The sequence below is a fragment of the Rhopilema esculentum genome, chromosome 15 (genome assembly GCF_057945365.1).
Source record: "Rhopilema esculentum isolate cy_ngs chromosome 15, ASM5794536v1, whole genome shotgun sequence".
In the NCBI taxonomy this organism is placed as follows: Eukaryota; Metazoa; Cnidaria; class Scyphozoa; order Rhizostomeae; family Rhizostomatidae; genus Rhopilema; species Rhopilema esculentum.
The window spans coordinates 3,216,160-3,243,835 of record NC_142829.1 but is presented as its reverse complement, the minus strand read 5'-3'; the positions used below and the strand labels follow the sequence as shown (position 1 = coordinate 3,243,835).

At 37.8% G+C, this 27,676-nt stretch overlaps 1 protein-coding gene across 3 annotated transcripts; it reads right to left on the bottom strand.

The window, feature by feature from the left end:
* Nucleotides 1-301: 301 nt before the first annotated feature.
* On the bottom strand, nucleotides 302-27,676 carry LOC135685795 (protocadherin Fat 4). 3 transcript variants are annotated; one of them, XM_089112621.1, is made up of 20 exons: nucleotides 27,226-27,676; nucleotides 26,828-26,863; nucleotides 23,989-24,327; nucleotides 20,119-20,328; nucleotides 16,575-18,091; nucleotides 15,490-15,700; nucleotides 14,033-14,332; nucleotides 11,633-11,932; nucleotides 10,342-10,653; nucleotides 9,724-9,965; nucleotides 8,810-8,957; nucleotides 8,151-8,450; nucleotides 7,308-7,673; nucleotides 6,784-7,074; nucleotides 5,921-6,289; nucleotides 5,145-5,301; nucleotides 4,714-4,874; nucleotides 3,547-3,947; nucleotides 2,581-2,772; nucleotides 302-2,016 (listed from the first exon to the last, which is right to left on the bottom strand). In XM_089112621.1, the coding sequence occupies exons 3-20, from the start codon at nucleotides 24,305-24,307 to the stop codon at nucleotides 1,678-1,680; spliced, it is 6,135 nt and encodes a 2,044-aa protein (XP_088968747.1). In that variant the 5' UTR covers nucleotides 24,308-24,327; nucleotides 26,828-26,863; nucleotides 27,226-27,676; the 3' UTR covers nucleotides 302-1,677. The 3 variants fall into 3 exon arrangements, with proteins under 3 accessions (XP_088968747.1, XP_088968748.1, XP_088968749.1); XM_089112622.1 differs by lacking the exon at nucleotides 26,828-26,863; XM_089112623.1 differs by lacking the exons at nucleotides 23,989-24,327; nucleotides 26,828-26,863; nucleotides 27,226-27,676 and adding an exon at nucleotides 22,887-23,399.

The window sequence follows — 27,676 nt, the reverse complement described above, 5'->3', positions numbered from 1 at the left end:
TAAAAGATTAATAGGCTTACATTCCTGACGCCATTTTATATAGATAACAACATTGATGAAGCATTGCTTTGCAACACGTAGGAATCACTATAGATCACTGCTTGTAGAATTTTTCATAAATGCATTAGAGCTGTTCGAAACAACTAATTGGTAACGAAATAAATGGTTTTACTAAAAGGGTTACGAAACTGTGAAAAAGACGCTCACCTTTGAGTACTGACGAGATGAGTATCCATTGCCACAATATTTTGTCCAGAGATCGTTCAATTTTTCTGGAAGATTTCATTGAGGACTGCTAATGAGATCAAGGCATGAAAAAGGAAAACTTTTCTGGAAGACTATTGCTAGTGCTTGGAAAAACAGCTTCAGAACTTTCTTAAACATAGTTGTGCAAAACACTATTTACAAAACGTGTCATTAAATATCACTATAAAGGCAACTCTATACAAATAAATTACCGAGAACACTAAAAACTGACATTCTCGCATTCTGATTGTGTAAAAAGCCACTGTTGCTCAACAAAAGCAAGAAGATTTGCGGGGATTCTGCTGACAAATTAATGCCAAAAGAGGATTTCTAGCAGCAACAGCCTACCTTGTAAAAACAGGAATTAGGCCTTGAAGAGAGTATCATTTGTAAAAGGGAAATTTGAAGTTGCTTGAAGCCCCTTTGAAGCTATGGCAGGTCAAACTGCAAAGAGATTCTTTCAAGAACGAGCTTTTTGAAAAAAGGATTGAAAGAATTGCATAAAACTCTTGCTATATTAGAATTTCGAAAGACACTTAGTTTCCAGCGATATGAAAGTTAGGCTTTTCCCACAGTTTTCAAAGCTCGCTTTCGTCCAATAGAGCTTAAGTTTTTTTATAATTGTGCCCTATGAGCAGGGATGGTCAACAAGTCTCCATTGCCTAATTCAAACAATTGAATAACCGAAAAATAGTTACAATGAAAACTCGCTTAGATTTTCTATAATAGTACAATTTTGCAGACATGATTACAACTGTTAGGGCTTGACACTGTAAATCCTGGATCAAGTGCCTAAGTTCGTTATTTTTTTGGCATTTTGTCTGGGTTCTTATTCAAGGGGGTGCTTGTTCAAGCGGGAGCTTACTCAAAGGGGGCTTACTCAAGGGGGAGCTTATTCAAGGGGGAGCTTACTCAAGGGGGAGCTTACTCAAGGGGGAGCTTCCTCAAGGAGGAGCTTACCCAAGGGACGCTTATTCAAGGGAGCACTTAATCACGGGTAACATTTGTTAAAAAAGTGATATCGAAAGAAGGTTTGAACTTTATTTCGGAAAACGCCGTGAACATTAATTAACAAGGTTAAAACGCAAATTATAGCGTAAATGCTGTTTTCAACTTTTCTTTACTTAATAAAAATAAAAACTTTACATACACTTAACGCTCATTCAAGGGGACGCATATTAAAGGGGACGCAAATTGGGAGCACTAAGCATAGAGCGCTTAGTCTAAAGCGCTTAATTTGGAAAGCTTTATCGGGGATTTATGATATAAAAAGCGTTGCAAGCAAAAAGCTGGTACACCTGTTTGTACCTTATATTTTACTTTGAGAAAATCAATCGGTATACAATACAATACTTATCTTGTTCTTGGAACTGCCAAACGGTTGATTTCTCATGAGATCTAGCTCTAAGCTTATAATCGATTAAAACACTTTCAGCAATTGGAATTGTTGCTTTTTCCTTTCGGATTCAAAACAACTTTACGATTATCTGGCTTTTCATACGAAGCATAACCATTCTCCTTTAATGTGTCATACTTCGGCTCCGGGAGGGCTACGACTCCTTCGTCAAGGCCCTTTTCTTTAGCTTTCATTTTCTCCTCCTCTACCAGCACATTGACTGCTTCTTTTCCCAGCTTTTTACCAACTGATTCGTAAAGATGCTCGTTTGTCTGCCCTGGGGGCTGCAGGTTGGAGCTCGTATCGTATATCGGGTTGTTCAAGTCCAAATTTCCAAGTCGTTGCTTGTCTTTGTAAAGTGGATTCTCGAACCTCTGCAAGGTAAAATGAATTGACAAGATGAAGCCTTATAATGAGAAAGGTAAATCAACATGAATTCTGCAACAAAAAACAGCTAATCGACAGTGGAAGGGAGGGGTAGGCTCAAAATTTATGTGAAAAACAAATAAACTATAGAAAAAAGAATTCAACAAGAAAAATGCCCTGTAACAAGCCAAATTCAACACAAGCATGCAAAATTAAGGAGCTGTGGTAACTTGGTATAAAGAGTTCCTACATCTAAAATCAAAAGTATTATTCAGATTCAGGTTGGAACTTATAATTACAATATAAACATATTCAACGTATGCAGGAAGTTTTATGCATTGATGGTGCAGTCGTTAGAGATCTAAGGGTCTGGGGTTCAAGTCCCTTACATGATCACACTTCGCTCAGAGTGAGGGGAGTCGCCAGCTCTCTGCAGTTCCAGAAATCACGAGGTGTGGTAACATCGAAAGGAAGGACCAGGACACTGCTCGATAAGCCTAGCTTCTCAGTGTACTAAAAACTACCTTCGGATGCTAGGTAGAAACAAATACAAATATGCCAAATAGACTTACCTTTATATTAGCTGGCCTCTTGCTAGATTGTTGATTATTCAGGTTGTTATTTACAAGAGGTTGCAGCCCCCTTCTGGATGGAATAACTTGAGGAGAATTTTCAGGTGAAACCGTTTCACCCGAATAAACCGGATTCGCCAAGCCGTACATGTCCCTGCCTTCAAGCTCTTGAAACACCACTGGTTGATCAGACTGCAAAGATAATGCATCTTCGTATCAATCAGTATTCATTTGTCGAAATAGTTTAAAGCAGCTAACATTTGAATTCGGTCCGTGCACATCGCTCCGATTGCCTATTTAAGAGCTTTTTTTGGTCGAAAGGTAAGTACAGGCACTATGTAAAGGACAGGTTTCAAATAGCACTAAGAATAATCAAGATACCTGCTCAAGCTTGAAAGTAATCATAAGTAAAAATGGGCGAAAAGAAGATAGCAAATGATCGTGTCGTTTTTGTCTTTTTGACAGACTAACTTCAATTCAAAAATCTCCTGTATAGGCCAATACTATCAAATCTTATTGTCAGTTTTTTAACTCTGCGCTCTGCGCATGGTGAACAGATTTTGCAACATCAGCGCAAATCATTTTATTTGAATATCAATTTATTTTAGAACCAAAGAATACTTCCAACTAAAACACTGCTGTGTAGAAAAAGATGAAAAGAAAGTTGGCAGAATGTAGAAATTACCTTTATAATTACAGTAACAAAATGGATATAATGCCAGTGAAACATTTTCAAATAACAGTAAACGATAAAACTGGAGCCTAGTAGAACTAAAGCTGCTAGTTAAGAAGAGTTGTTTCTGACTTTACAAACAACTTTTAATCTAGCACCAGGCTAGGCCTCATTTCATGGATTAAACCAACTAAGAGACTTCTTTAATCAAGTAGAGGCAGCTCAAGTTGACCCTCGAATAAGAAACACAGACAACAACAAAGAATGAGTGAAAAGATGAGCAGAAAAGATACCTTCCGTTTTGATCTCTTTCGCCTTATAACAAAACAAATTAGCAAAAATGCCACAACACAAATGACAGCGACAGAGCCAACACCAATCACCCAGGGTTTTGGCGATGAGCCTTGATCATCCTCAGCTTTCCTTTTACCAGTCCCACTTTTGCCAATATCCGGGAACACATAGGGGCATTCAATACCAGCCTGGATTAAGAGCTTACAGTCTTCCTCGTTCACGCAACGAATATCTGTACCATTGAGCAAGGCACACATACTGCTTCCAGATAACGCCTCGTAACCAGAGTTTGGATCCATGGCCACAAAAATCATGTAACTGTGGAATGATAGCACTCTTTGTGATGAAGCAGCTTCAACGTAAACATCTTTCGGTATGTCTCTTTTTCGCCGACTTATAACTATAAAACATCGATAGAAACTTGAAAGAATTATGTAAAATTTGTGCCCTAAAAACTTGATTTAGAATAGTAGCATAAAAATAAAATTGTAGTGCAAAAATAAAAATTCAATTCAATAGGTAGCCGCAGACCCCCTTTGAACAACACCCCCGTCCCCTCTCCACCACCATAAAAGTTTCCAAAGTCGATTCAGAGTTCAATTATAAATTACATAAATTTTATGAATTTGATATAGGATAAAAAGTAGAGAAGGTTGACTGCACGAAAGAATTCGATTTGTCTCCTTCAAATTGTGATTCTGAAAGGAATTTCAAGGTATCTAATTTGACTTGATAACGAGTACATGCTCGAAACTTCGCGTTTTTATATTCTTTTTCATTTTTGGAACTTTCAGTTTTTACTATATTGTTGAATTTAACGCTACCATGTAAACAGTTTGATCTGATCGGAATTTCAGGTCAAGATAAAAAAGTTTCAGGTTTCAACTCTAGTAAAGATTTTCCACAACACCTCAGTTGGTAATCTGTCGTTTTCCTGTAATTTCTCTTTGGCAAAAATCATTATCCAAGCGATTTTCTACATATTTTCGAGAAAATCTACAATATAGGCTAGGAGAGCATCATTTACACAAGCTTAAAGATACACCGTCACTTTATTAAAAAAGATTTTCTTATCGTCACCCGCCTGTCAAAACCTTTTAGAAAACATTTCCGTTATTTTCTCGATACTATGTACTCTTATCCTGACTGAAACATTAAGGTCTTACCGTTTTTAGAAAACACTGAATTCAAGGTCTGTCCCGCAGGCCTTCTTCCTTCGAATATTGACTCAACATATGACTCGATTTTGTATTTATTTTGCACCTGTGACGCAATGGTGAAGGGAAGTTGCAGCAGTATTGGAACTTGGTTCAACCGCGGAATGCATCTGAAATCAATAAAACTTGTCTTAAAGAACACTTTTGGTAGACAATTTCAATGAAAGATATCTAAAACAATGCAAAGAAGGAATTTAAATTTCCAACACGATATAATAAATTCTCGGGTCAGATATTGTGTAGCCAATACATGGGAAAAAAACGTTTCTATAACAGAACCAAAAAAATTGAAAATCACGTGATTTGTAATGCCAATTTGCATTTTCCCACTATTTTTTATAATCGAAAAACTTTTTACCTTCAAAGATTAACAACCGTACCTTTTTGTAGCACTGATGTGGCTCACACAGACCTCAGTCTTCGCGCATTTGGTTTTGACGCATATATATGGATCCGTGTCACATTTCGGTCCGGACATGCCATTCTCACAAACGCATACACCGTTGACTAACTTGTACAATGTTGGGCAAGATGGAGCTGCAGGGAGAGGAGCAATGGTCGTATTAAAACGACGAGATGGTGTAATTTAAATGCAAAGAAAAGACTTCTAGAACAACATTAGTTTGACATGAATTTGTTTATTACTTTTTTTTAATTAATTACCTTTTATATATATTGTAAATAATTCAATTTTTAAAACAAATAACGTAGTTTTTAGCGACCAGGTGAAGAGCCACTCTGTGGAGAAAATGGTCTTGATTTCATTATGACCAGGAAACAATTAGAAAAGACAATAAATGTGCGAACTGGATTAATTCCAGCAAACAGGAGTAGCTGGACATTTGGACGGCAAATTACTGTTATAAAATTCAGGCCACACGTAGATGCTTACATTGGTGCCCAACGTGGGTTACAATTTGGTGTCTCTGACATGCACTGACATGTAAAGTAAAGTTAGTGAATCCTTCCGTTTATTCGTAAGCTGATTTAAAAAGAAAAGAGAAACAAGGAGTTTCGAAGCAAATCTTGAAATTTGATCCAAATTTATATGAAATGAGAAATTTGAGGTGTTATTGAAGCACGATGTCCATCAAAGGAACTCTATAAGATAAACAATATTTAAGATAAAGAATTATAGATAATGTTTTCGTTTTACCTTCTATCCTGACAACAAATGTTCTTTCAATAAGGAATATAGGTTTTTTCTTGTCTCTGCACATGACAGGAATATTGTATACGCTCTGGGATTTGTAAACGAAATCGCTCTTTCTATGTAAACGGAATTGCTGGTCGATGTAAAACTTGCTTTTTATGTCGTTCAAATTCACAGTGTTAGAGAATATTTCACAGCTGTAAGTATGGTCTTCTGCGATGATTTTAGCACCGTTTTTGCATAGACCTCTTGATTCTGGGTGATCAGGGTCTTCTACTACAATCTGTCCAATAACACTCTCGGTTGGTGACTTTTCAGGAATGACCAACAACGCATTCGCCAAACACATGTTTACTGGTCTTTCATTGATGTCTAAAATCCAAAAAACATACATCAGGGTCTACACGATTCGATAACAATTCATAATAAAACTTTGACTAAAGGAACAAAAAATCAGTTGAAAAGTGTCATGATTACATAGCCATGCTATATTTACAATTTCATCACGGTTTCCTTTGAAACAAAAATTTATTATTCGCAGAAAATCTGTTTTAAGATAATGAAAATTTTTCTTGAGGGTTAAGACAATGTTATTATTTTTCAAGAAACCGGACCCAATGATGTTATGCATGATTCTTTATGTAATACAGAAAACAATACTATTTTGCAACTCTACATACGTTTATATATAACGAACACAAAAAGCAATATATATATCTTTCGGGGTATTTGATTTTCACAACTTTGGAAATTATTCCAATTCTGACCAAAGGGAGCCCTGATAGTCTCGAATTTTCTCTTAAATTAGTGATGAAAATAAATCACATTTTAAAAACGCGCGCTTTGGCAAACGTCATTAAACTCACTTGTGATGAGAATTGTAAATGACTTTGACACCGCCAGTCCCTTTGAATTCTTTGACTCAATGACAATGTTTGTTGAATTTGACGTTTCGTAATCCAGTGGTGCACTTGTGTAAAGAACGAGCTTTGTTCCGAAAACTCGGAACGGTTTGCGGTCATCTGTGACTTTGAAGCTATAACTGTCACTCCCTCCATCAATAATGCTCAATGTGCCAATTTCCGTTCCATTTGCTGCATTTTCAGCGACACTGGCTGAAGAAAGTGTGAATGCCCACCTTGGTCTGGTTGAGCTCTCTGTTAAAAGGGATTGGTAGTGATTGAAACTATCATCTCGATGATTACGGATATTCTTCCTTTAACAACACTGCTTGGTAGCCATTTACACCAAATTTACACAAGCAACCACCCCCCCCCCCCCCGTATTAGGACCCCCCCCTTATTCGTATTGGGATCCAAGAGTATACTAAAATTCTTTGAAATAAAGTAATTTTGTGCTTATTACAATTCTAGGAATTCACTGAACTCACCCAGAACGTTGATCACCGTAGTTTTCTCTATAAGGTGCACTGGTTTTTGAATATCTCTGCAAATAATTGGCAGTGAGTATTGCTTTTTGGCACTGTAGTCAAATGTTGTGTTTCCGTGTAGTCTCAAACTCTGATCAATGTAGAAAATCCTTGCCAATTCCGAGACATCGATGAAGTTCGACTCAATCTGGCAACTGTAGTTTTGCGATTGCCTTAGCGAAGGGGATGGCTTGCTACATATTCCTCGGCTTTCAATATGATCTGGATCCTCAATGAATATTTGTCCGACTATTTGGTCAGCATTGGTCAGCTCGACAACAGTCTTGTTACCCAAAATGCACATTTTGACTGGTCTTTCGTTAACGTCTACAAAAAATAGATATAGGAATTGAGCAGTGTATCTTACAGGGTATTATGGGGTTGTGACACCCCCATTGAATATTTAATGAGTTAGTGAATAAATCTACAGTGAGTCTACCAAATCGTTAGTTGGTCCACAAATGCCTGACTTGAAATCAAGTTATTCTTCATCGATTAATTTCAGCATTCAAGACCCCTCCATTCCCCTGTAATGAACCCCAGCAGCCGAATTACAGGAGGTATTAACATAATTCAAAGCGATTCCAAACTCGCGAATAATAAACTGCTTTCCTGTGAGGAGGGTTCAGAGAAACGAAGAGCACACCCAACATGATGATCCATGTCTATTTACTCCATGATCAAGTACCTGCATTTAGCCCTTCTTTTCGGGGTATATGCTCCTGCATTTTCTGACTAAAATTTCAAAGCTCTAAGAGGATAATATTCACTAGAGAATGCATAATGAAAAAAGGGTAGTCTTACTTATAATTCTAATGAGAAACAATCTTTGCACAGTTGTTCCATCAGAGCCCACGGCAATTATACCAACACCTGTCGAATTGGTTGTCTCGTAATCGAGTGGAGCTCCTGTGACCAGAATGAGGTCACTGCGTATAATTCTAAAAGGTGCTGATTCTGCTTGCATCACCCTCAGCTGGTATGTCGAGCCACGTTTGCCGTTTATCACTGATAAAGTGCCAATCCTGGTGCCATTAAGAGCATCTTCTGAGATTGTATTCGAAGACAGTGCTATGTCAAGCTGCAATCGTTGATCCCCTGAGGCTTAAGGCAAATAAATTCACACATGAAATCACTGAAGATTGTATTTTAATTAAAATCGAGGGTAGCAAATAAAAGTCCATCAATTGTACACACAAAAGCACGTACATCAGCGGGAAAGTCGGAATAAGGGGGGGGTCTTACCCGATGAATGAGATACCCTCCCACACCCTAATGCTGGAATAGTGTTTCGCCGTCTGCAAATTGGAGTTTTTGTACAGCTACCGATGGTTAGGGTGATGGGGCTCCGGCAAAAGTGATAGTCATTCTGTGTGGGTATTCTTGGGTATTCAAGATTTTCCTCTTAAACAAAAGGTTGCAATCAGTGCAAGAACAAGAAATTAAAAAAAGCGCGAACTTACCAAGAACTTCGACCTTGCAATTAAACGTTACGTTGATCCGATGTCCCTGGTACCGCTCATACTTTCCATTGCGTAACCGCAGAAGCATACCATCATCTGTTACGTTCAGTGGCACGTTGTAAGTAGACTGCTTCGACCGGTCTAGTTTCTAAAAAGATAATATATTCATAAGTCCAGTTTTGAATCCTTTAAAGAAAAACAAAGGACAGGTTAGCTGAGTGATTGAATTTGGCTTCATGACCATCAAACGTGCGAAGCCTGACAATTTCAAACTTTAATCTACTGTCATTTTGCACCCCCCAATTTACTGTAATTTGGCCCCATTAAATATTTCAAAATGACATTATAGCAGGTTTCTAGATCTTTGAGATTTCTGTTTACTTTATCACTAAGTTTTGGAGTAGTTAATTGGGATGCTACCCCAAATTTCTCTTACGGGTAAAGATTTAAATATTGCAATGTAGACCGTGCTTAAATTCGTTTAAAGAGCATCACAAGAGCACTTTTATTTCTGGTTAGAACCATTACATTTTTGTATTTTCAAACCCGGAAGAGCCTAGTTTTTTATAAAAATTCCAGGGTTTAATGTTAATCCCTCTTCATAGCCTGGTTCAAGCTTTATATCTACTTGAAAATCAGCTTCATTCAACTTCAAGAGATACACACCATGAGAGTAGACATCTTTGAATAGGACACAACTATTAAATAGCTGTTTTTGCATTCCCCTTGAAACTTCCCAACACTTTCACTTCAGCCCCGCTAACACCAACATTCGTCTATTTTTATTCTTGAAAGCTCCCTTGGAGTTTCAAGTTTTCATCAAAATATTGTATTACCTTATTTAATTCGATTTCATATCGCATTCTAAAATAAGTATCTGAAATACCATACAAGATAAAAAGTATAAGACTTACCCCTGTTTTAGCCAAGTACTGATCATCTGCAATAACAAATGGCAATGCTGGGGCACCGGAAGATATCCCCGCAATCAGATTTTGTTTTGGCTGCAGCGAGGTCTGGTTTTGGCTAATTCCGGTATCATACTCCTCATTGTCCGGGTCACGTGGCTTGAATGTCCAGACAACAGAGCCGTTAGAGGCAGCTTCATCGACGTAAATTTGTTGGGGGCACGGATTGTATGGTCTTTCATTGACATCTGGAAAAGCAGAATAAATTGTAATTTTCAAGTTTGTAAACAGAGATAAATAAAAATAAGCCAAGCTTTCAGTATGCAGTAAAACATTTGCTTTTTCACAGCCATTATCAAATTACTTACAACCCCCCCCCTTTCCCTAGTATAAGCCCCATTAAAATAAGCATCCATCCTAAAAGTAAAAATTAATTTTAACTCCATATCAAAAGAGGATTATTTAGAAAATTTAACTCTAAAAATTCAGAGCATTTTTAGCCTGTCACGCGACTCTCACTAGAAACGTAAATTTCAATCTCTGCATTTGACAAAACAAACTGAGCCTTACTGGAATCACGAGGCAAAAATGAAGTTTTTTTTAAATAAAAGAAGCATTTGATACCTGTAACATTAACGACAATATCTTTGAATACTGTAAACTGACTTTGACCAGAAGCAACGACATCAGAGCAACTGACAGTTAAAGCATACTGACGCCATCCTTCAAAGTTCAGTGGGCGCCTCGTTTTGATTTGCAATGTGGCCTTATCAACCTCGAAGAAAGCACCCGTTGTGCCATTATTAACAACACTACACATATGACTTTGTCCAACATCTGGGTCCTGAATTGTAATTTGGCCTACCACAGCATTGATTTGGTTCTCAGATACAGTACGGACAGTCACTCTTATATCTGTCGGGGGTTCGTTTACATCTGAAAAGGAAGAAATAAAACTGTCAACCATGTTTGCAATGTAAAATAAGTTTCTAAGTATACCAAGAAAACTGAGGAATTAGAAATTAGCCTAAGGAATGTTGTTTTACAAAAATTGAAAAATAAAAAAAAACAACAAGAAAACCTTGTGGGTTCATTGGCAACGTGGCTCTATTCAAAATAATACCAGACCACGACTTTTGGAAACCATGTCGACAGACATCAATTGTGAGGAGAAAGTTCCAAAAATGCTTCACTTTTTAAATTCACACTTAATAAGAACACCGAGGCTTGATTTTTAGAAAAAAGACTAGTGTAAGAAGATGCTTAGCCTAAGATTGAAAGTTAGAAAAAAACAATGTGTTATCTTAAATTTATCCATCATGATAACAAACAGAGAATATTTCATCGTGTACTAAAAATGCAAAGCAAAACTGTTTTTAATGTTCTTAGTAAAAATTTATTGCATGTAAAGGCAGAAAAATCAATGTGTGAATAAGAGCATTATTAAGAATTCCCGAGCCCCAAAACACTAAAAAATAAGAAATGCAAGCCTAGGCAGAAAATAATTACTCGTTCTTATAAAAGAAGAGTGCAAAATATTGGTAGGCTGCGATTGAAAAACTGAAATGTTATTGCTGTTGACGAAAGAAATAAATATACACAATAAATCAAATGCATTTTCCTCTGTTAAAATGTTAAGGAGGTTTTTGCAAATTCCAGCCACGATAGGGTGTTTCAATCTAGACTCTGATAACATACCTTTTACAGATACAGTATTTAAAGAAGATAATCCCTCATTCAAAAGGAATTTGGCAATGCTCACTCACTCACACAGTTATAGAATTCTTTTTATGACGAAGTTATAATTAACATGACGTAAATTGTAGCTCATTTCAATCAGTAACATTGACATTTAAGTACTGAAAAAGCAATGTGAATGGTTTTATTGTAATGGTTTGTTTCAGAGAATCGTTACCTGTAACCTGAACATGAAATACTTTCTCAACAGAGAGCCCGTATGCATCTGTGCATCTCAATTTCACATCGAGGCTTTTCATTGATCCCAGAGCCTCGTAGTCAGTTTTCTTTGTGCCCGCTACGAGGTGCATTGCTGACACAGCAAAATAATCGGTGTTCCCACTGACGATGCGGCAAGAGGCAGTTGAGTTGAAATCCTCGTCTAGCACTGTTATGGAACCGATCCATGTTCCTGGTGGGCTATTTTCAGGGAGGGTCAAGGGAACTACAATGATATCTGTGGGTGCTTCGTTGATATCTGTTACGGGAGAAAACAATACACAAGTTACTTATCAAGTTTCTAGTTGAACAAATGTCCCGAAATGCTTAAATAATCAAACTTTAAATAAATAAAACACAACTTAAAGATAATCCGAAATTTAACTGTTTTGTTTCACAAGAGGCCGTTTCCCTTCACGACAAACCCTTTTAGGCCAATTATCTATAAATAAATCTTTCGACCAATTAAAGCTTTCGATGAACCAAATTTTGCAGTGAGAGAAATTTTTATCTTGAAAGCTCTAATTCCAAGACGTCGATTGTTTTCACAAAACAAGCACCAAGGACAATGTAGCGTGTTTCAAACGTTAATTCTCTTTTTGCAACAACTTATGGACTTCTATTAAAGCGAATTTCCATACGAAATAGCTGCGGAAAAAACTTTCATGTGATGACCTTCAATGTATGATGCGCAAGTCTCAGTGATTGGGTTATTTTTATTTGCTAATCTTTCCTGGTCACAAACTCTTTAAGCAGTCCCAAAGCAATACCGGTTGATGGTTTTCTTGGAATAAAAGGAAATATGGAAAAGGAAGAGAAACTTTTTAAATTAAAACAATGGGTTTATCGATGAATAGCATTTTCTATTGAAAATAGGAATGGAAGTGGCTATTAGAGGAACAAAGGATGCATCGTGGTCTTCCGTATGTTAGAAAACGAGTATTGCAGATATGATCAGAATAAATATATTGGTAATTCAAAATCTTTTTCAAAGAATTTGGCCTAAAAAATTTACGAGAAACCTAATAAGAACCTGTTTCATAGATTTCTGAAATAAAAATTTACAGTTCATGTGCTCTTTAAGAACTTTTTGGTAAACAATTTTTGGTGATACAAAATTTGATGGCTTTGTAAAAAGCAAACATTTTAAGGAACGCTTAAGCTGTTCATCCGAAACTCTTCAGAGTATAAAAGGTCAGAACAATGATCAAAAATTCAAAGCCAGTGAACATATTAGTAACCAGTTGTGGATAGAAATAGGTCATTCAGAAATGCGATCACGTAACTGTAGAGGCTGCCTAATCATTGCTGCTTGCCTAAAGAAAACACAACCAATGGAGATCAAGGGAAAACCTTTTTAAAACTTTAGTTCAAAGTGCACTCATGATTTGTTTTAAGTCTAAGCGGAACTCGGAATTGGATCAACTAAAAAAGATCTTTCTTGAAAAGGGCAATCTAGATGGTGCCGTTTCGACAAATAATGAGGAAGGAGACTCGAGTTTTTTAGGAGAAATAGAGTCCACAATAGTGCCAAGTTCATCTAAAATTACCATGGATCGGCAACTTTTCCTTTTAGTTGTAAGCTCAGATTAAACAGTGTACCATAAAATGTTTCTCTGCTATCAATATTTGTATGGTTCATCATACAAGGGCAGCCCTTCAAAAAATTGCATTCCTACCGTGCCAAATTGATTCTTTTAATTAGGATGCACAACCTAAAAATCGTAGGATAGAATAAAACAGCATATTCCTTCCAACATAGGAATCAGGACTTTCCCCTGAAAAAAAGCTTGTCGGTCTTGCCGCTTTAAAAAAACCAAAATTCTGCCCTCGGACAGGATTTACAAGAGAACCCAGATTGTGCAAAAAACCATATTAGCGATATGTTTTGGATAATTAGCAGAGCTCGGTCGAATTTCCATAAAAATGAAAACAAAATGGTATTGTGAAACCAGAAGGAGTTCGTTTGCGCCCTTGGACTTATTAAGAAAAATTTCCTATTGGCAAGCGGCACTGATTGGGCAACCTGAAAAGTCGTGTCCTCAGGTTTCTGACTGACTTTCGTCATCCATAACTATTCATATGCCATAGTTTTATTATTCTGACTTTTACACTCCCAGGCGTGGCAGATTTATTTTTTCAAATGCAACTTTATAATACTGAAACCAATTTCCTCTTTCTACAAACATTATATCTTAAATTTGTTAAGTTAGCTACGTATCGCTTCGCTAGGGCAAACTTTTCCTTCGCTTTAGTGACATGTTTTAGTGACATGCACTTCAAATGACACGTGTATTGGCTGTCAGGACACTAATATTAACAACATTCGATGGATATGGAGCACGAAGACAATACTAACCAGTAACTTTGATTTTGAAATACTTCTCAAGAGACAATCCTCCGTTGTCAGTGACGCTGATTAGCAAATCGAATTCACTTTGCGTCTCGAAATCCAGCAGCCGAGTTGTAACAAGTGAGCTATTCGTTTGACCAGATATTCCAAATGGTGAGTTCACTGGTGACTCGATGTGATATGTTAGTTTCCCGGAATTAACATCTGGATCGCGTGACATTAGGTTACCAACAACGGATCCTATTCGCGCATTTTCGGGTATTGATGACCATGAAAGAGTCAGGTATTCGGGTCCTTCATTTTGATCTAAAAAACAAGTACGTTGTCAAAAACGACCGGATACGTGGTATCAAGAAAAAATGATAATACTAAGATAGTCTAACTAAAACCCCTCGATTTACTTCTCGACTTTTCGGCAGAACGGGCTCTGTTGTCCGAAACAAGACTACCTTTGACAAGAGTAAGTCTTGACAAGATGAAAGAGTCGTTGCTCTTACAATTTCACCATGTTTTAGTACGGTTTCTAACCACTTCTCCTTCACCGACTTTGGCTTTTGCATGCCCTTTACGGAGGCAAGTCATCTTAGTTCTATTGTTTTAACTTGGTGGTATGAAAAAGTGAATGCGAAAATACTAGATACTAAAAATATTTGAAAAAAACTAGAAATACTGAAAAGGGCTCTGAACATGAGATGAAATAAAGATTTGAGCTTAAGCTTTTTCACACTATCTGAAGGTGATAGCTTGTCTGCTCATCACGTCCTCGCATTTTGAAAAGAGGACAAACAACACAAATGGTAACAACTGGGAAACCTGATAGCAAAAGAAGCACAAGAACATAAAAGGGAAAGGATTTTTGACAGCATATCAAAAAAGTGAGCGTAGACAAGGGTTCCAGACACAACAAGAACCCCGAAAATTGAGGAGCATGATCCCTGTCACCAAATAGCACAGAAAATAGCATTATGAGAGACAGGAGCTTGATTTTTTACTCGATCCCTTGAATTTCTCTTGAGTTGCCACCAGGTTTTAATTTATTGCTTGACAGAAAAAAAACTGTCAATGCAGCAGCTAAGCCAGGTCTTACACCCAAAATGTTCTGCGTCAAGAATACAAAAAGGCTCCAACTATCCAAATATTGGAGATTCAGCAACCAAAGGTGATGTTTAGTGGAAAATCGCAAAGGCAAGACCATTGAAAATCCTTAGTAAAAAAATATCGTTCGCCCAGTACTCCTTAGAGTTCGCTTCATTCGTGAACCAGTGTTGATGCTTTGATGAAAGTTGACCAGTTCTGAAATAGGCCGCTCAAAATGACGTCACGCACCCAAAATGGCTGGGTAATAGCAAAATGTGACCAAGCACGACACTTTTTCAAGGAGCGGGAAGTAGGAACAGCGCTCTTATAATCTTATCTCGTAAACAGTCGGAATATAATGCTAAAGGTTGAAAGACTGGACTTACCACGAACTGTAATGATAAACCTTTTCCAGATTGAGAGTGGAGGGACGCCATTGTCTATACATGTAATGTTGATTTGGTAGGATGCCTTCGATTCGTAGTCCAGGTTTCCAGACACAATAAGATTTAAGCCCTGGATTGAAAACGGACTCGACGGACTAACAACACAAGTATGTCCTTGGGGTGATCGCTGCGATGCATCTGGATCCGCAATCTAGAAAATCAAAATTTCAAATCAATTAAGGTACCGTTTTGTCCTTTGTATTCCTGCTCCCTCTGATATTCCCATCTCTCTTAAAATCCCTCGTTTTGAAAATTAATCCCGGCTCTCTAGTAATCCCACAAGTGGATTTCCTCAGTCATGTCAGTCTAGTGTGGAACAGCTTTAAGTGCCATATTAGAAAACAGATGAAAGACCCATCTAAAATCTAAAGACACCAGAGGTCAGCTTGAAATAGCCTTTGAAATAAATTTACACTTGACCATGCAATGCATAGTTTGGATCTTGAAAACAAGTAATTCTGAGTCAGAACAGTTAGAGCAAAATGTTTTTTGGCTTGTTAAAGACTGGGAAAGCATATCATGTGATCGTATTACAACCTCATTAAAGGTTCATGGTCTAACAGACAGACTAGAATCATTTGACGCTGATGAGAGTAAGAAATTTTGTTCTGCCTCGTCTCATTACTAGTGAAAGTTAGAAAAAAGTGATTAGATTCTTGATAAATAGATTCTTGATATATATTCTCAATTGTGTTCCTTTGGACCATTTTTATGACGTTTTATGCTCTGAGGAGCGTCAAACGAAAAAGCTTTGAGCCAATATGTTATAAAACGTTTGCTTTTTCAAAGCCATTTTCAAGCTCTGTACCGCCAAAAAACTGTCCATAATAAGGATCGTTTATCCGAATACTAAATGCCTTTCAAAACCTCCCTCAATAAACAATGAGTGATCCATGTGTGGTAGTTAAATTACTCTATCTTTATCTATACTTCATCTTCCTAGCTACTGTCGGTCGTAATCATGATTGGTAGGTGGGCTTTAGCTAAAAAAAGCAAACTGTATGTGCTTGAGGTCTTATACTTACCGCTAACTGGCCCACAACAGTACCAGCAGGACTATTTTCGAGCACATAGTTCTTTGAAATTGTAATGCCAGTCGGGGCTTCGTTCAGATTTATCACGTGAACCAAGAATTCCTTCAGGTTAAAGGCTCCGCTTGGGTCAGCAACTGTTAGTTTTACTGAATATGTGTTCTTAGTTTCGTAGTCAACAGTGTCCTTTAAAATCAAATTCGTCCTACACAGACTGTGTCTCACCGAGTTAACCGTAGAATTAAAGCAAATGGTAGGCCCTAATTCGAAAGTTCGCAACGTGTCTGCATCGCTCTGCGAAACAGAGAACGTCAGTTTGTCTCCATCCTCGTCATAAGCTGTGAATTCACCTGCGACAAAGCCAATACTTGCATTCTCATATAATTTGTGCCCCTGAAACCTCACATTCTTAGGAGAATCATTGGTGTTAATGATGTTTATGACAATAGTTGCTTGCGCCCAACGTGGGTTCGTCTGGTCTTTATCCGTGCAGTTGACAATAATGCGATGATACTGATGTGCCTGATGATCAAGAGCACCAGCAACAACCAGATTTGGTCCTTGCAAACCAAAACGGCCTCTGTCGTCTTCAATCAGCGACCAAACGAAATCACTTGATGGTAAGTTGCCTCTTGGACCATCATAGTCAATTGCAGACAACACCCCAATAACATGGCCGTGGGTAGCTGTATCCATAACGCTGTTGTTTGAAATGCGTATCGAGTAAGGGGGGTCGTTCACATTAGTCACAGTGATGGTGAAGTTTTTATCAAGCCACATCGGAGGAAGACCGGGGCTTGTCGCACGGATTATGATGTGGTAGTTGTTAATTTGCAAACCTTGTAGGTTTTTCCATCGCGGTACCCACGTGTTTAGAAGCCTATTTCCCTGTATCTGGAAGAAATACTGCCCTGCTGAAGGCTGCATACTGTATGCAATTCCATTTGTTTCAATGGGGACTGTCACTGACAGGGACCCCACAACAGTTCCAACAGAAGAATGTTCCTTCAATGTTGTCTTTGAGAGCAAGATATTTGAAGGAGGGTCGTTTCTTCTCCTGCAAAAATAGTGAGTGGGAAATACTGAAGCATTCGACCAAACAGCTCTACCGGACGTGTCCAGGCCACAGGTTGTGGAAGTGACAACATTCTGGAAATCTTCTTTAAGCACAACTTTTGCGAAAGGCAAAGTAAAATCATTGATTTTTGCGATGCCAAAATCTGTAGGGCAGTTGAAATGGCACTGGGCGTTGAGCCTTGTACCCAAGGGACAATTGGCGGCTACTTTCTGGCAAACCATGCCTACATGGTCTGTATACACGGGGGCATGACAGTGACTGAGAAATGGTGTTCCGCAGTCCTTTGCCTGGCAAGTTTTCATGTCTGTTCCAAGAATGTACCCCGTCGGACAGTCACATTTATAACTGCCTGCAGTGTTATGACAAGTGTGGGAGCATGGTCCTCTCCCTCCATTGGTCTGACACTCATTTATATCTTGACATCTTTTACCATCTGAAAAAGACAAATAATTTTGATATATTAATAGTAAGAAAGCATCGAAAGTAGCCCTCTTCAAAACTCAAAGATGAACAATGGCTCACTCAGATTTTGGGATGGCAGGGGGACCTCCAATCCTCCGTTCCTTCGATCGTCTGCTACTATCTTCTATTTCTTTTCCTTGCTCGAAATTTTTTTTTGGTTCTGGTTGCTAGGATAGAAAGCTCTAGGTACCAATTTGAGCTTTATTCTAAAGCTGTTGTTATAGGTGTTAAATTTTCCTTCCACCCCCCCCCCCCCCCACTTTCCAACCTGTGTCTTAGCTATAAAAGTTTCTTGTAAGAGAAAAAGAGCGTAGTTTGTTTACTATGGTGGATTGACAAAGGCACGCCGTAGTACAAGAATGGGTACCTTACCTTTTACCCTGGCAAACATAAGCAATTTTCATTATTATACAGTTATTGCCTGCGATCACCGCCCCCCTCCCTACACTACGGCACTTCCCCTGCTAACATCCGGGTTATCAGGACAGAAATAAGACAGCAACAAAAAACTATAACACATCAATAGCTCTCTACGCAGGTATCGTGAACGTCGAAAAGATGACAAGGAACTACAAAACAACAAAAAACATTTTTTCAGCAAATGAATTGCGGGTACCAGCAACAAATACCTAACAGGAAAAAAATTGCAAATTAACGACAGCATGATATTTCTGATTCATACTCTTCAGAGTGAGTTATCTGATGTCAACAACTTCATGGGTTAGACAATCTTCTCTATCAAACCACCTTCGTTATAAAACTCGGATTGTGTCAAGATACAAACACTTTTTGTTACAGTGAAAGAACGGCCGTCGAGAACCATACCTTGCCCAGGGGCAGGAACCTTGGGCCCCTTCCTACTTAACCCTTATTGTAGCATTACATTATTGTCCTCTAAAGAATTATCTTTATAAATATGTATTATTATTCATTTATTATTACCCAAAACAATGAACATTAAATGCCTTTAATATGGATTGAAAATGCATATAATTTTCATTTACTTTGATTTATATTTGTAAAGCACTGTTAATTTGTGTAAAACTTCTTTTATAGAAATATTTTCAGTTTATTCTATCAATTTCTAATATCACTAACAGGTAGTTCGATAGATTTTATTTGTACAGTAGGCTATGGTTAGAGTCAGAAAAAGTTGCTTGAAAATTTGTAGAAAAACGTAATTAAATAGTTTTGCATATTTGGTCATGTTCTATGTGGCTGCAGCTGGTAGTGTGACTTAAAATTGATTGACTATAATGAGTGATGCCAGAACATGGGGGCCAAGGGGGCAGCTGCCTTGAGTCAAATCGGTGACAGAAATTGAAGCTTTCATTTAAGGGGCCCAGGCCCACGATTTTGCAACAATATGACATCCTGGATGGGTTTTTGGCAGATAAAATATGTTTTAATCATCTGAAGAAAACACAAACTTTCCAATAAGAACGCTGATTGAGGGCCTGAGCCCCTATGCCCCTCATACTTTCTGGGTCAAATTGTAACCCTTGCATTGCCCCACCAATGTCTAGCTCCTTCACCTAAGCATCCATTTGTCTGCTTAAACAATGCTCACTGTATGAGTTGTGTTAGGAGGTTTGCTCTATTAACAAAATCCTCTGACTAGAGACACTTGATCAGCAGACTGCAATTTTTAATACCTACAATCACCTGAAAAAGTTTAGCAACAATGCCAACAGATCTTGGAACATGCAAAGGGGACCAAATTCCAATAGAGAGGGGTCTTGCAAACAAACAATACTATATTATAATATGTTATATTATTACCCAGCCTTCAACAGCCGACATGATTTTACTTGGGTATCCCTAGCTTAAATACTTAAAACTGGCTTGGCTCACAGTAGATTAAAACTCTAGTGCTGTTGGTAAGCAAAGTATCGTTCCTACAGCTCCTGCCAACACAATATTTTAGCTCTTAGGACACATATAGTAAAACTTAAGACATTTAAGACTTAGGACTATATAAAATATTTTAGCATTTACCACTTAAAAGTGAATATCCAGAATGGCATGAACAGGCACCATTAACTGCATTACAAAAATGTCCACATCCTCCATTTTGCTCTCCGCATACTCTCTGTTGACTGAGAGCAGGTCGTCTACAAAATGTAGTTGGTCCACCAAGAAGATTTCTGGTCCTGGACTGTGTTCCAGTATTACATTTTGGGCTGCATGCACTCCACGATGACCACCCTACAATGTAATGAACATACAAGCAATAATAAAACAACCAATAATTATGAAATTCTCTTAGCTTTTAAAGCAAAAAATGCATGGCTAAACTAAAGACAAAATTTTCTTGTATGTTGTTACATGTCTGAGGATGCACACAATAATTCAATGTTTTATCCTTAGCCGCTTACATTAAGTTTCTTAATCAAGTCTACAGGAGTTGTTAACTTTATTAATCTTGCAATTATTTGCAGCCACCAACCCCCAAACACCTACCCACCACTCCACACAACCCTGATCTGACCTCTTCCTTGCCCCCAGCTGTCCACCAATGATCATAAGCTTATTACATCTTTCATCAATACCATTAAAACTCTCATCATCATTACCAATTAAGGTCTTTTTAACATGCTAACTACAGAGACAATTGCCCCTTATGTCTCAGTTACTTCGCATTTTTTAAAAAAACAGGCTGTTCTCCTGTCTTTTATATAAGCAAAAGGGTTACTCCCTCCCTCCCTCCCTCCCTCCTTCCCTAACTCCCTCCCTCCCTAACTCCCTCCATCCCTCCCTCCCTTCCTCCATCCCTCCCTCCATCCCTCTCCATCCATCCCTCCCTCCCACCCTTCCTCCCTCCCTCATACCCTTAGAAAGGCTTTGCTATCTTCAGTATCAATTTATTTGTATCAATTGTCATTATTGATAACATAACAACCAGCATGTTCACCATAATCATCCAACAATGACATGGAACTTTAGTATAATTGAGATGAATTGTACATATGTTGATTAAGTATAATTGAAATGAATTGTACATGAAAGTGGGAAAATTGCTAAAGCAGTTTCTTTGGAAAAAGAAACTAAAAAGACTTTTGCGAAAAAATTTGATGAGAGCATTAAGTCAAAAAAACTCAAAGTTAAATGATAGATCCAAGTCTAAGATGCATAGCTTTGTTTCAGTAACAGAGAGAGAGAATGGTCAGATAAAGAAAAATGAATTTTGTTTCAAACATAATCAATGCAAAACTATCCCTCTCTACCAAAGGACATTACTATGGTGTTGGCTGCTACTACTGCTGCCACTGCAAAGAAACCAAGTATTGCCTATTTGGAATGAGCCTTTCAAAGTTAGAGATAGAGGAAGAATAATAGTACACTGGAAGGAATATTAGAGCTTATTAGGCGTCTGGGAACATAAACTTGACAAGTGTAACAAAACATTTATGCATCAGTGCTAATTTCATAATTAGCAATCTTTAATTCCTGAAACTAGCATTAAAATCTACAAATGAATGTTATTAATTTCTCTTCAGATGACTGTCTCTTAATTATGACTCTCTGTTTAAGCAGTGTGTGAGTTATGCAGGAATGCAATAGGATTGTTATAATTTTCAATGTTAAGTTGTCATTGATAATTTTCTGAAGTATTTAATGGTCATGCAATCAATAAGCAAAAAAAATTAAGCATGGAACCCAACCCAGTTGTCTATAGTCTTACTTTATGACAAATATTTGATTTAGAAGTTGGGTCCAAAATAGAACAAAACTAGTATAGCAGCAGAATAATTTTTCCATAGTAAACAGCTCATAGAAAAAGACATAGAGAATAAACTAGGGGTTCTTTGTCCTCAAAGTAATAAATTCATTTGGTGCAAAAATACACCACTTTTAAAATCATTTGCACACAAACTGCAGGCACCATGCAGCAGGGGCTGGGTGGCTTATAGGCCCCCTGCCCAATTTTTGCTGAAATGTAAACAAATAAGGAATGGACCACTAGTGAAGCCTCTTCCTGTTCAGTTTATCCCCCTACTTTTATCAAGATTCTGTGTGGCCTGAACTGTATTTTCTGGATCAAATAAAAGAGGTTTTTAATTTTTGAAAGCAAGTTGATATCCTAGATTCATAAGTTTACCTGACTTCAGAATTCAATAAAACTTTTGGGAACCCACTGTGCTTATATATCATGGATAAATGTTCCATGCAAATTTTAAAAAGTTTCATTACGTTATCACCTTGCCATTCTATTTTCCAAAATGTATGCAGTGGGGTTTGTCAGGGTATGAGTATAAAAATCCAATTAAATAAAATCAAAACAAAAACACAATTATTCAATCCTTTCAGTTATTACCTAATTTAAGAAATGATTGTTAGAAATTATTCTTTACTGGGAAAACTAGTTATGGAAACTAGTTGCTAACAAAACAGAAAAACTTCCTCGCTGACTTCCTAAAGTGGGAGGACACTTCTTTGACAATAGACAGATCAAATAGATTTCAATTTCGCATATAGTAAAGGAAATTTGACGATATCGTATTTCAAGGAAGTAAAATGTAAAGGACGCAATTACCCGGAAAAAAAACGAAAACAAAGCAACCGACTCCTTCCCGAGGAACCATCAATCCGTTTGAAAATATCACTGATCGGTGGAAAATATCGATAAAATGACGTGACAGGTCATCATTCCCAAATGATTGGGTTGAACGGAAGCAAGTTTACGACATGTTTCGCCGTTTATGTTTAGGCCAAATGAGGTTTTAATGCACTAAAACTTCAACAATTAAGCAAAGATTTCTTACCACTGACATTACAATCTGGCTCTGGCGGGGGAACAGTTCTCCTTCGTCGACGTCGTCGCCGTCCCCACCAATGACCATCAACTTCCAAAACAATCTGTACCCATACCACCAACACACCGATTAACACTAACAATTTCATTTCACCTTTCAACGAAGCTACCAGCAAATGTCCACATAATCACAGAATAATCTCGAACTGCCTTATCTTTTTATTCATTTAACAATAGAGTGGTTCAGCGATTGTTTGCCGTAGAATTTCAGTCCTACGCATGATGGAGAAAGAATCTGACTGTGCCTATGAAACTAAATTTTTATAGCCACGTGACGTCATTGTCGTCATGGTTCGATCACACCGTGATCTTTGTTTGTCAATAAGTTGAGCTGAATGCTCCTTCTCAGGATTTGTTCGCAATGGTTTGCACAGAAAAAGTCATCATCATAATCTTATATGGTCGACACCAGGCCTACTGGACACGTTAGATTTTACGGATCTTGCATAAAGGTTTCGCTAAAATTTTTGTATGACAAGACTTGCTAACTAAGTAATTTCAGTGTCTTGGGTATTCTTGACGTGACTCAGAAAACGCTTGAATTCTTGCACAATTTTTCATTAAAACACCTCTACAAGAAACTCTATGTGCTTCTTTTTAAAACTTGAGAAAACTTTGGTACGAGTTTTTTTCGATCATAAATATTTCAAAATTTCATGCTTGCGTTATGAAATCAATGTTGACACTTAAGGACCTCACTATAGTCGAAAAGCTACATATGGGCTTTTATATGCAAGCATTTATTGGGATGTACTATAGCCGATTAACAGACCTTTTAACTCGTGCACATCAAGAATAAAAAAAATTTTCAATAAATTTAAAGCAAAGTTTTCTGTATGACGGTTAATTATGTACCCTTGTCCCCCTTGCTAATGCAGTTATATTCAGTATGTCGTTGTAAACACTTAATTGATGCCCATTAATTGCAGGGGTGACACAACACAATCGTAAATGACAAGCCTGTTGCACCCTTCTTTTGCATTGAAAATAGCCAATTATGATGTGGGCGGAGAAAGTTGAGAAAAAGGAAAATTTTGATTGCATAAACTTACATGATATTTGACAAACGGTGATCCACCTTCGCCGGGTAACGTATCTTCTTCTATAGATCCTAGATGCATACCGCCGTCGATGAAAAATAATGTACCTTCTTCTTCTGAAGCTAAACCTTCGTCTTTGGGCATAATATCGTCTTCTAGTATAAGACATGAAACTGCTTCGGCCGCTCAAACTTCCATCGCCGTCCAGATCATCTCCTTCCTCTTCGGCATCACCCTCCTGATCATCGTCTGCACGACAATCTTTCTGTACCAAGGCGAGAACAATTGCTAATGCCACAAAGAAGCAAATCGAACGGCTGAATCTCTCCATTTTTAAAATGCAATCTGAAACTGAATGAAAACAGAAATAAGCCGCTGATGAAAATAGTTCCGGCTCCGCAACGAAGTCCCCGCTTCCAGTCAATTGTTTGGTTCCGATAATTTTTATTTTGCCCCCCCCCCCCCCTCTTCGGATGGCTGATGCTGCCACTGCTTCCAGTCATGTTGCAATCGCCTTGCGCTAATTAGAGACTCCCTATTCTTGCCAGCAACTTCATTTCCGAGATATGTCAGTTAAGTGATTTATTCTATGTTCAAGTACACAAAATCAGGATCACAACAGGTGCTTTTAGCCCTTTTAGGGTGGGCAAATAGGTACCCTGGTTACCAGAGAGTCACAGGAATACTTGCAACAAAATGCTACCCAGAAGCAGATGATTTATCCTAATTTTGAATTTGACCACACTCTTATCCAGATCCTGACAACAAGTGTGTATCACGGGGAGTTCCTCCATCTGGGCATGTGCAACGAGCAAGGGTATATTTTTTTCATTCTTGTCTAGCCATGAGCAGTGGCGGAGCCACTGGGGGGATGGGAGTACTAATCCTCCCATTTTGTCAGGAAGTCGGTCTTCGAGATTCTTGCAGATCTGAAAAGAAAACTTCGAGGGGGGGGGATTATGTACATTATCTACATTGCTACAATTCCGGACAAAAATGACTGAGACTTTTCAAGGAAAGCTTATAATTTCACTTTTCTTTAAATTTCTTTAAATAACTTTCTCTCCTCCCCCAATCCAATATAAAATGCATGATTTTGAAGGAGAAATGATAGAACTACAACTCCAACTACAAATCCAACATTGATTTGGGGAAAAGGGGGATTCGAATTTATAGGGGCGATATAAAGTAAAAAATTGCTGAAATTGCATTTTGTCTCAACAATTGTGTCCGGGATTGTAGTCTGAGACAAAGGACCAAACGTTTTTTCCATGGACTATCATCACCTTGTCAATAATTTTGTAGATTACGGTCCTTAGTTTCTTGGTACTTTCTACAATGCTAGAAAAGCTTCTTTTAATAATAGCGAGAAAGATATAGCCAACAGAATTGACTTATCACTTCGAAAACAATTTACCATCAAATAAAGGGAGCTTATCTTATAGTCCATAATATTAAACAGCTAAAAACTTGGCCTATCGATTAGAACTTGCTATCCCCTATATGGCATCCCTTCAAAAACTTTTTTGAATAATTTGTAACTTCAACAGCTCGTTGCATTAGATTTCATGAAATTGTAGCTTTTGAAATTTTTTACTATTAGCATTTCATTATATATAGGTTTTTTCGTGATTTCTACACACGTAAAATTTCTAATATCAAAATTCTAAAATTAAGTTTTAGGCAATTGCATTCATTGCCAACGGTAAATTGGATGACATTTCTTAGGAGACAAGGGATGTTTCCTACGGGAGAAAATATTTCCCACAGGGAAAATAGAGCGTGATCCAAAATGGGTGTCGTCCCTGACACCCCTTTTGTCATGGCGTTATGTTAAGATCGGTTCTAATTATGTTTGGATAAATGTCCTTTTCTATTTGTCTCTTCATATACAATGTATAGGAAATCATAGCAACCAAGATTGTTTATCCCAATCATACCGAACTTTTAGACCCTGCCCTGATATCTGCGCACAGAATAAAGAATATTAATATTATCTATTTTCTGTTAAAACCAAGTCGTTAGTGAATTGTTTAACATACTAAGTGGTGGGGGAATTGCCCGGGGGATTATGGCGTTACCGAGATTAGATATTGAAACACAGAATTATTCGCGCCTTTTTGCATTTGGCAGGTGTTTTCAGACTAGATTGGTTACCTGATACTTCAAGTTTCTACCTGCTGTCTCAAATTCCACCAGTAAATGTAAACATCAGTTGCTGCAAGATTTTAAGCGAAAACCTTGATTGGCCAGTTTTTTTTGGCTTGGTATTTCACTAAAATATCCTTGTATGCATCATTGACCACTTATCTCTGGGCCCTAATTTACAAAAACAAAAATTGAAACTTGATCATCTTAGATGCAAATGCAATGTTAACAACTTCTACTTTCGATTTCAAACTTGAATTGTGAACAAGAAAATATTTAAGAAAGTAATAAAAAGAAGTTCATAATAAGTAGTCTGATTTGATAAAGGAAGCAGAGCCCCATTTAAGAGTAATGCTAGCGGTCACAATAACAAGAGCATGTGGCGGATTTAAGGGGGGGCACTAGGGGCAGTTGCCCCTCCTTCAACGAGTTGAAGCAAGTCTGGCGCCCCTCTTTTGGAAATTGTGCGCCCCTTTTGAAGAATAGGAATCAGGGGGAAAAGTTTTTGAGACCGATAGATTAATTTGCTTCAAGGATTATCTCAAAGTTATGTTATTTATTCCGAAAATGGATCTGAAATCGTTGTATACAGCGTACTCTCGTCAACAATTTTGAAAATTTTTCAGCGCCCCCACTACTAACTGCCCCCTCTTAAAATTTGCTCTAGATCCGCCTCGAACACGAGAAACTGTACCATACTTACCACGGAGCAGTTCACACTTGCAAATAGCGTAGATGTCTGCAAAAACAAAAGGATTTCCAGGGATTTTCAGATAAAACAATATGATTAAAACCAAAAATTTTCAGATAATGATTTCAGATTGTTTTTGCTCAACTTTCTGCATGTTGAGAAAAGCTTTTACTTACTTTGCACCCACTTTGAGAAACGCGTATGGCGAAGATACAATGTCAACCACGGAAAAGAAGTTTTACTAGCTTTATCACACGGTGTTTTGCAGTGACAGGTACTTTGCTTCGATAACACAAAACAAACGTCACCGCTGGAGCTTCATAAAAAAGTAACAATTCCAGTTGGTAGAAAATGCAAAATCAAATCCACTTGGTTAATACTTTAAAATGCTAAAAACTTCGGCATCTTACCTTGGCAATGATGCTCCTGCAAGAGATGACTCTTTTGATTATGTCGTAATTCTGTTATCGAAATTGTAACGCAATGTTATAACGCAGGGTGATGACGCAGGGCAAGACTCTCATCGCAACCAAATAGACGACAAGAACAAACAAAATCCAGTACCTTATTTGCATGACAAATGAAAAGAGTCGCCCCAATAGATAAGCGAATATGAACCATAACGTGGTAAATGGCAAACGCAGACCATTAGGCCCAAATGGTTGACTGGGAGGCAGTGTCGTATGGTCTCAATTTTCACATACAGTCTCGCTAATCTTTTGTCGTGATAACGTCGCTCCTTCAATCCAACTATCGCTCTTTCGTCTTCGTTGTATACGTCTCCTAGTCAGAAAATTCAATTTTATCATTTCCGGAGGAGAGCAAAAAAGGAGTTATTTCCTAGAAAACAATCATGCATTT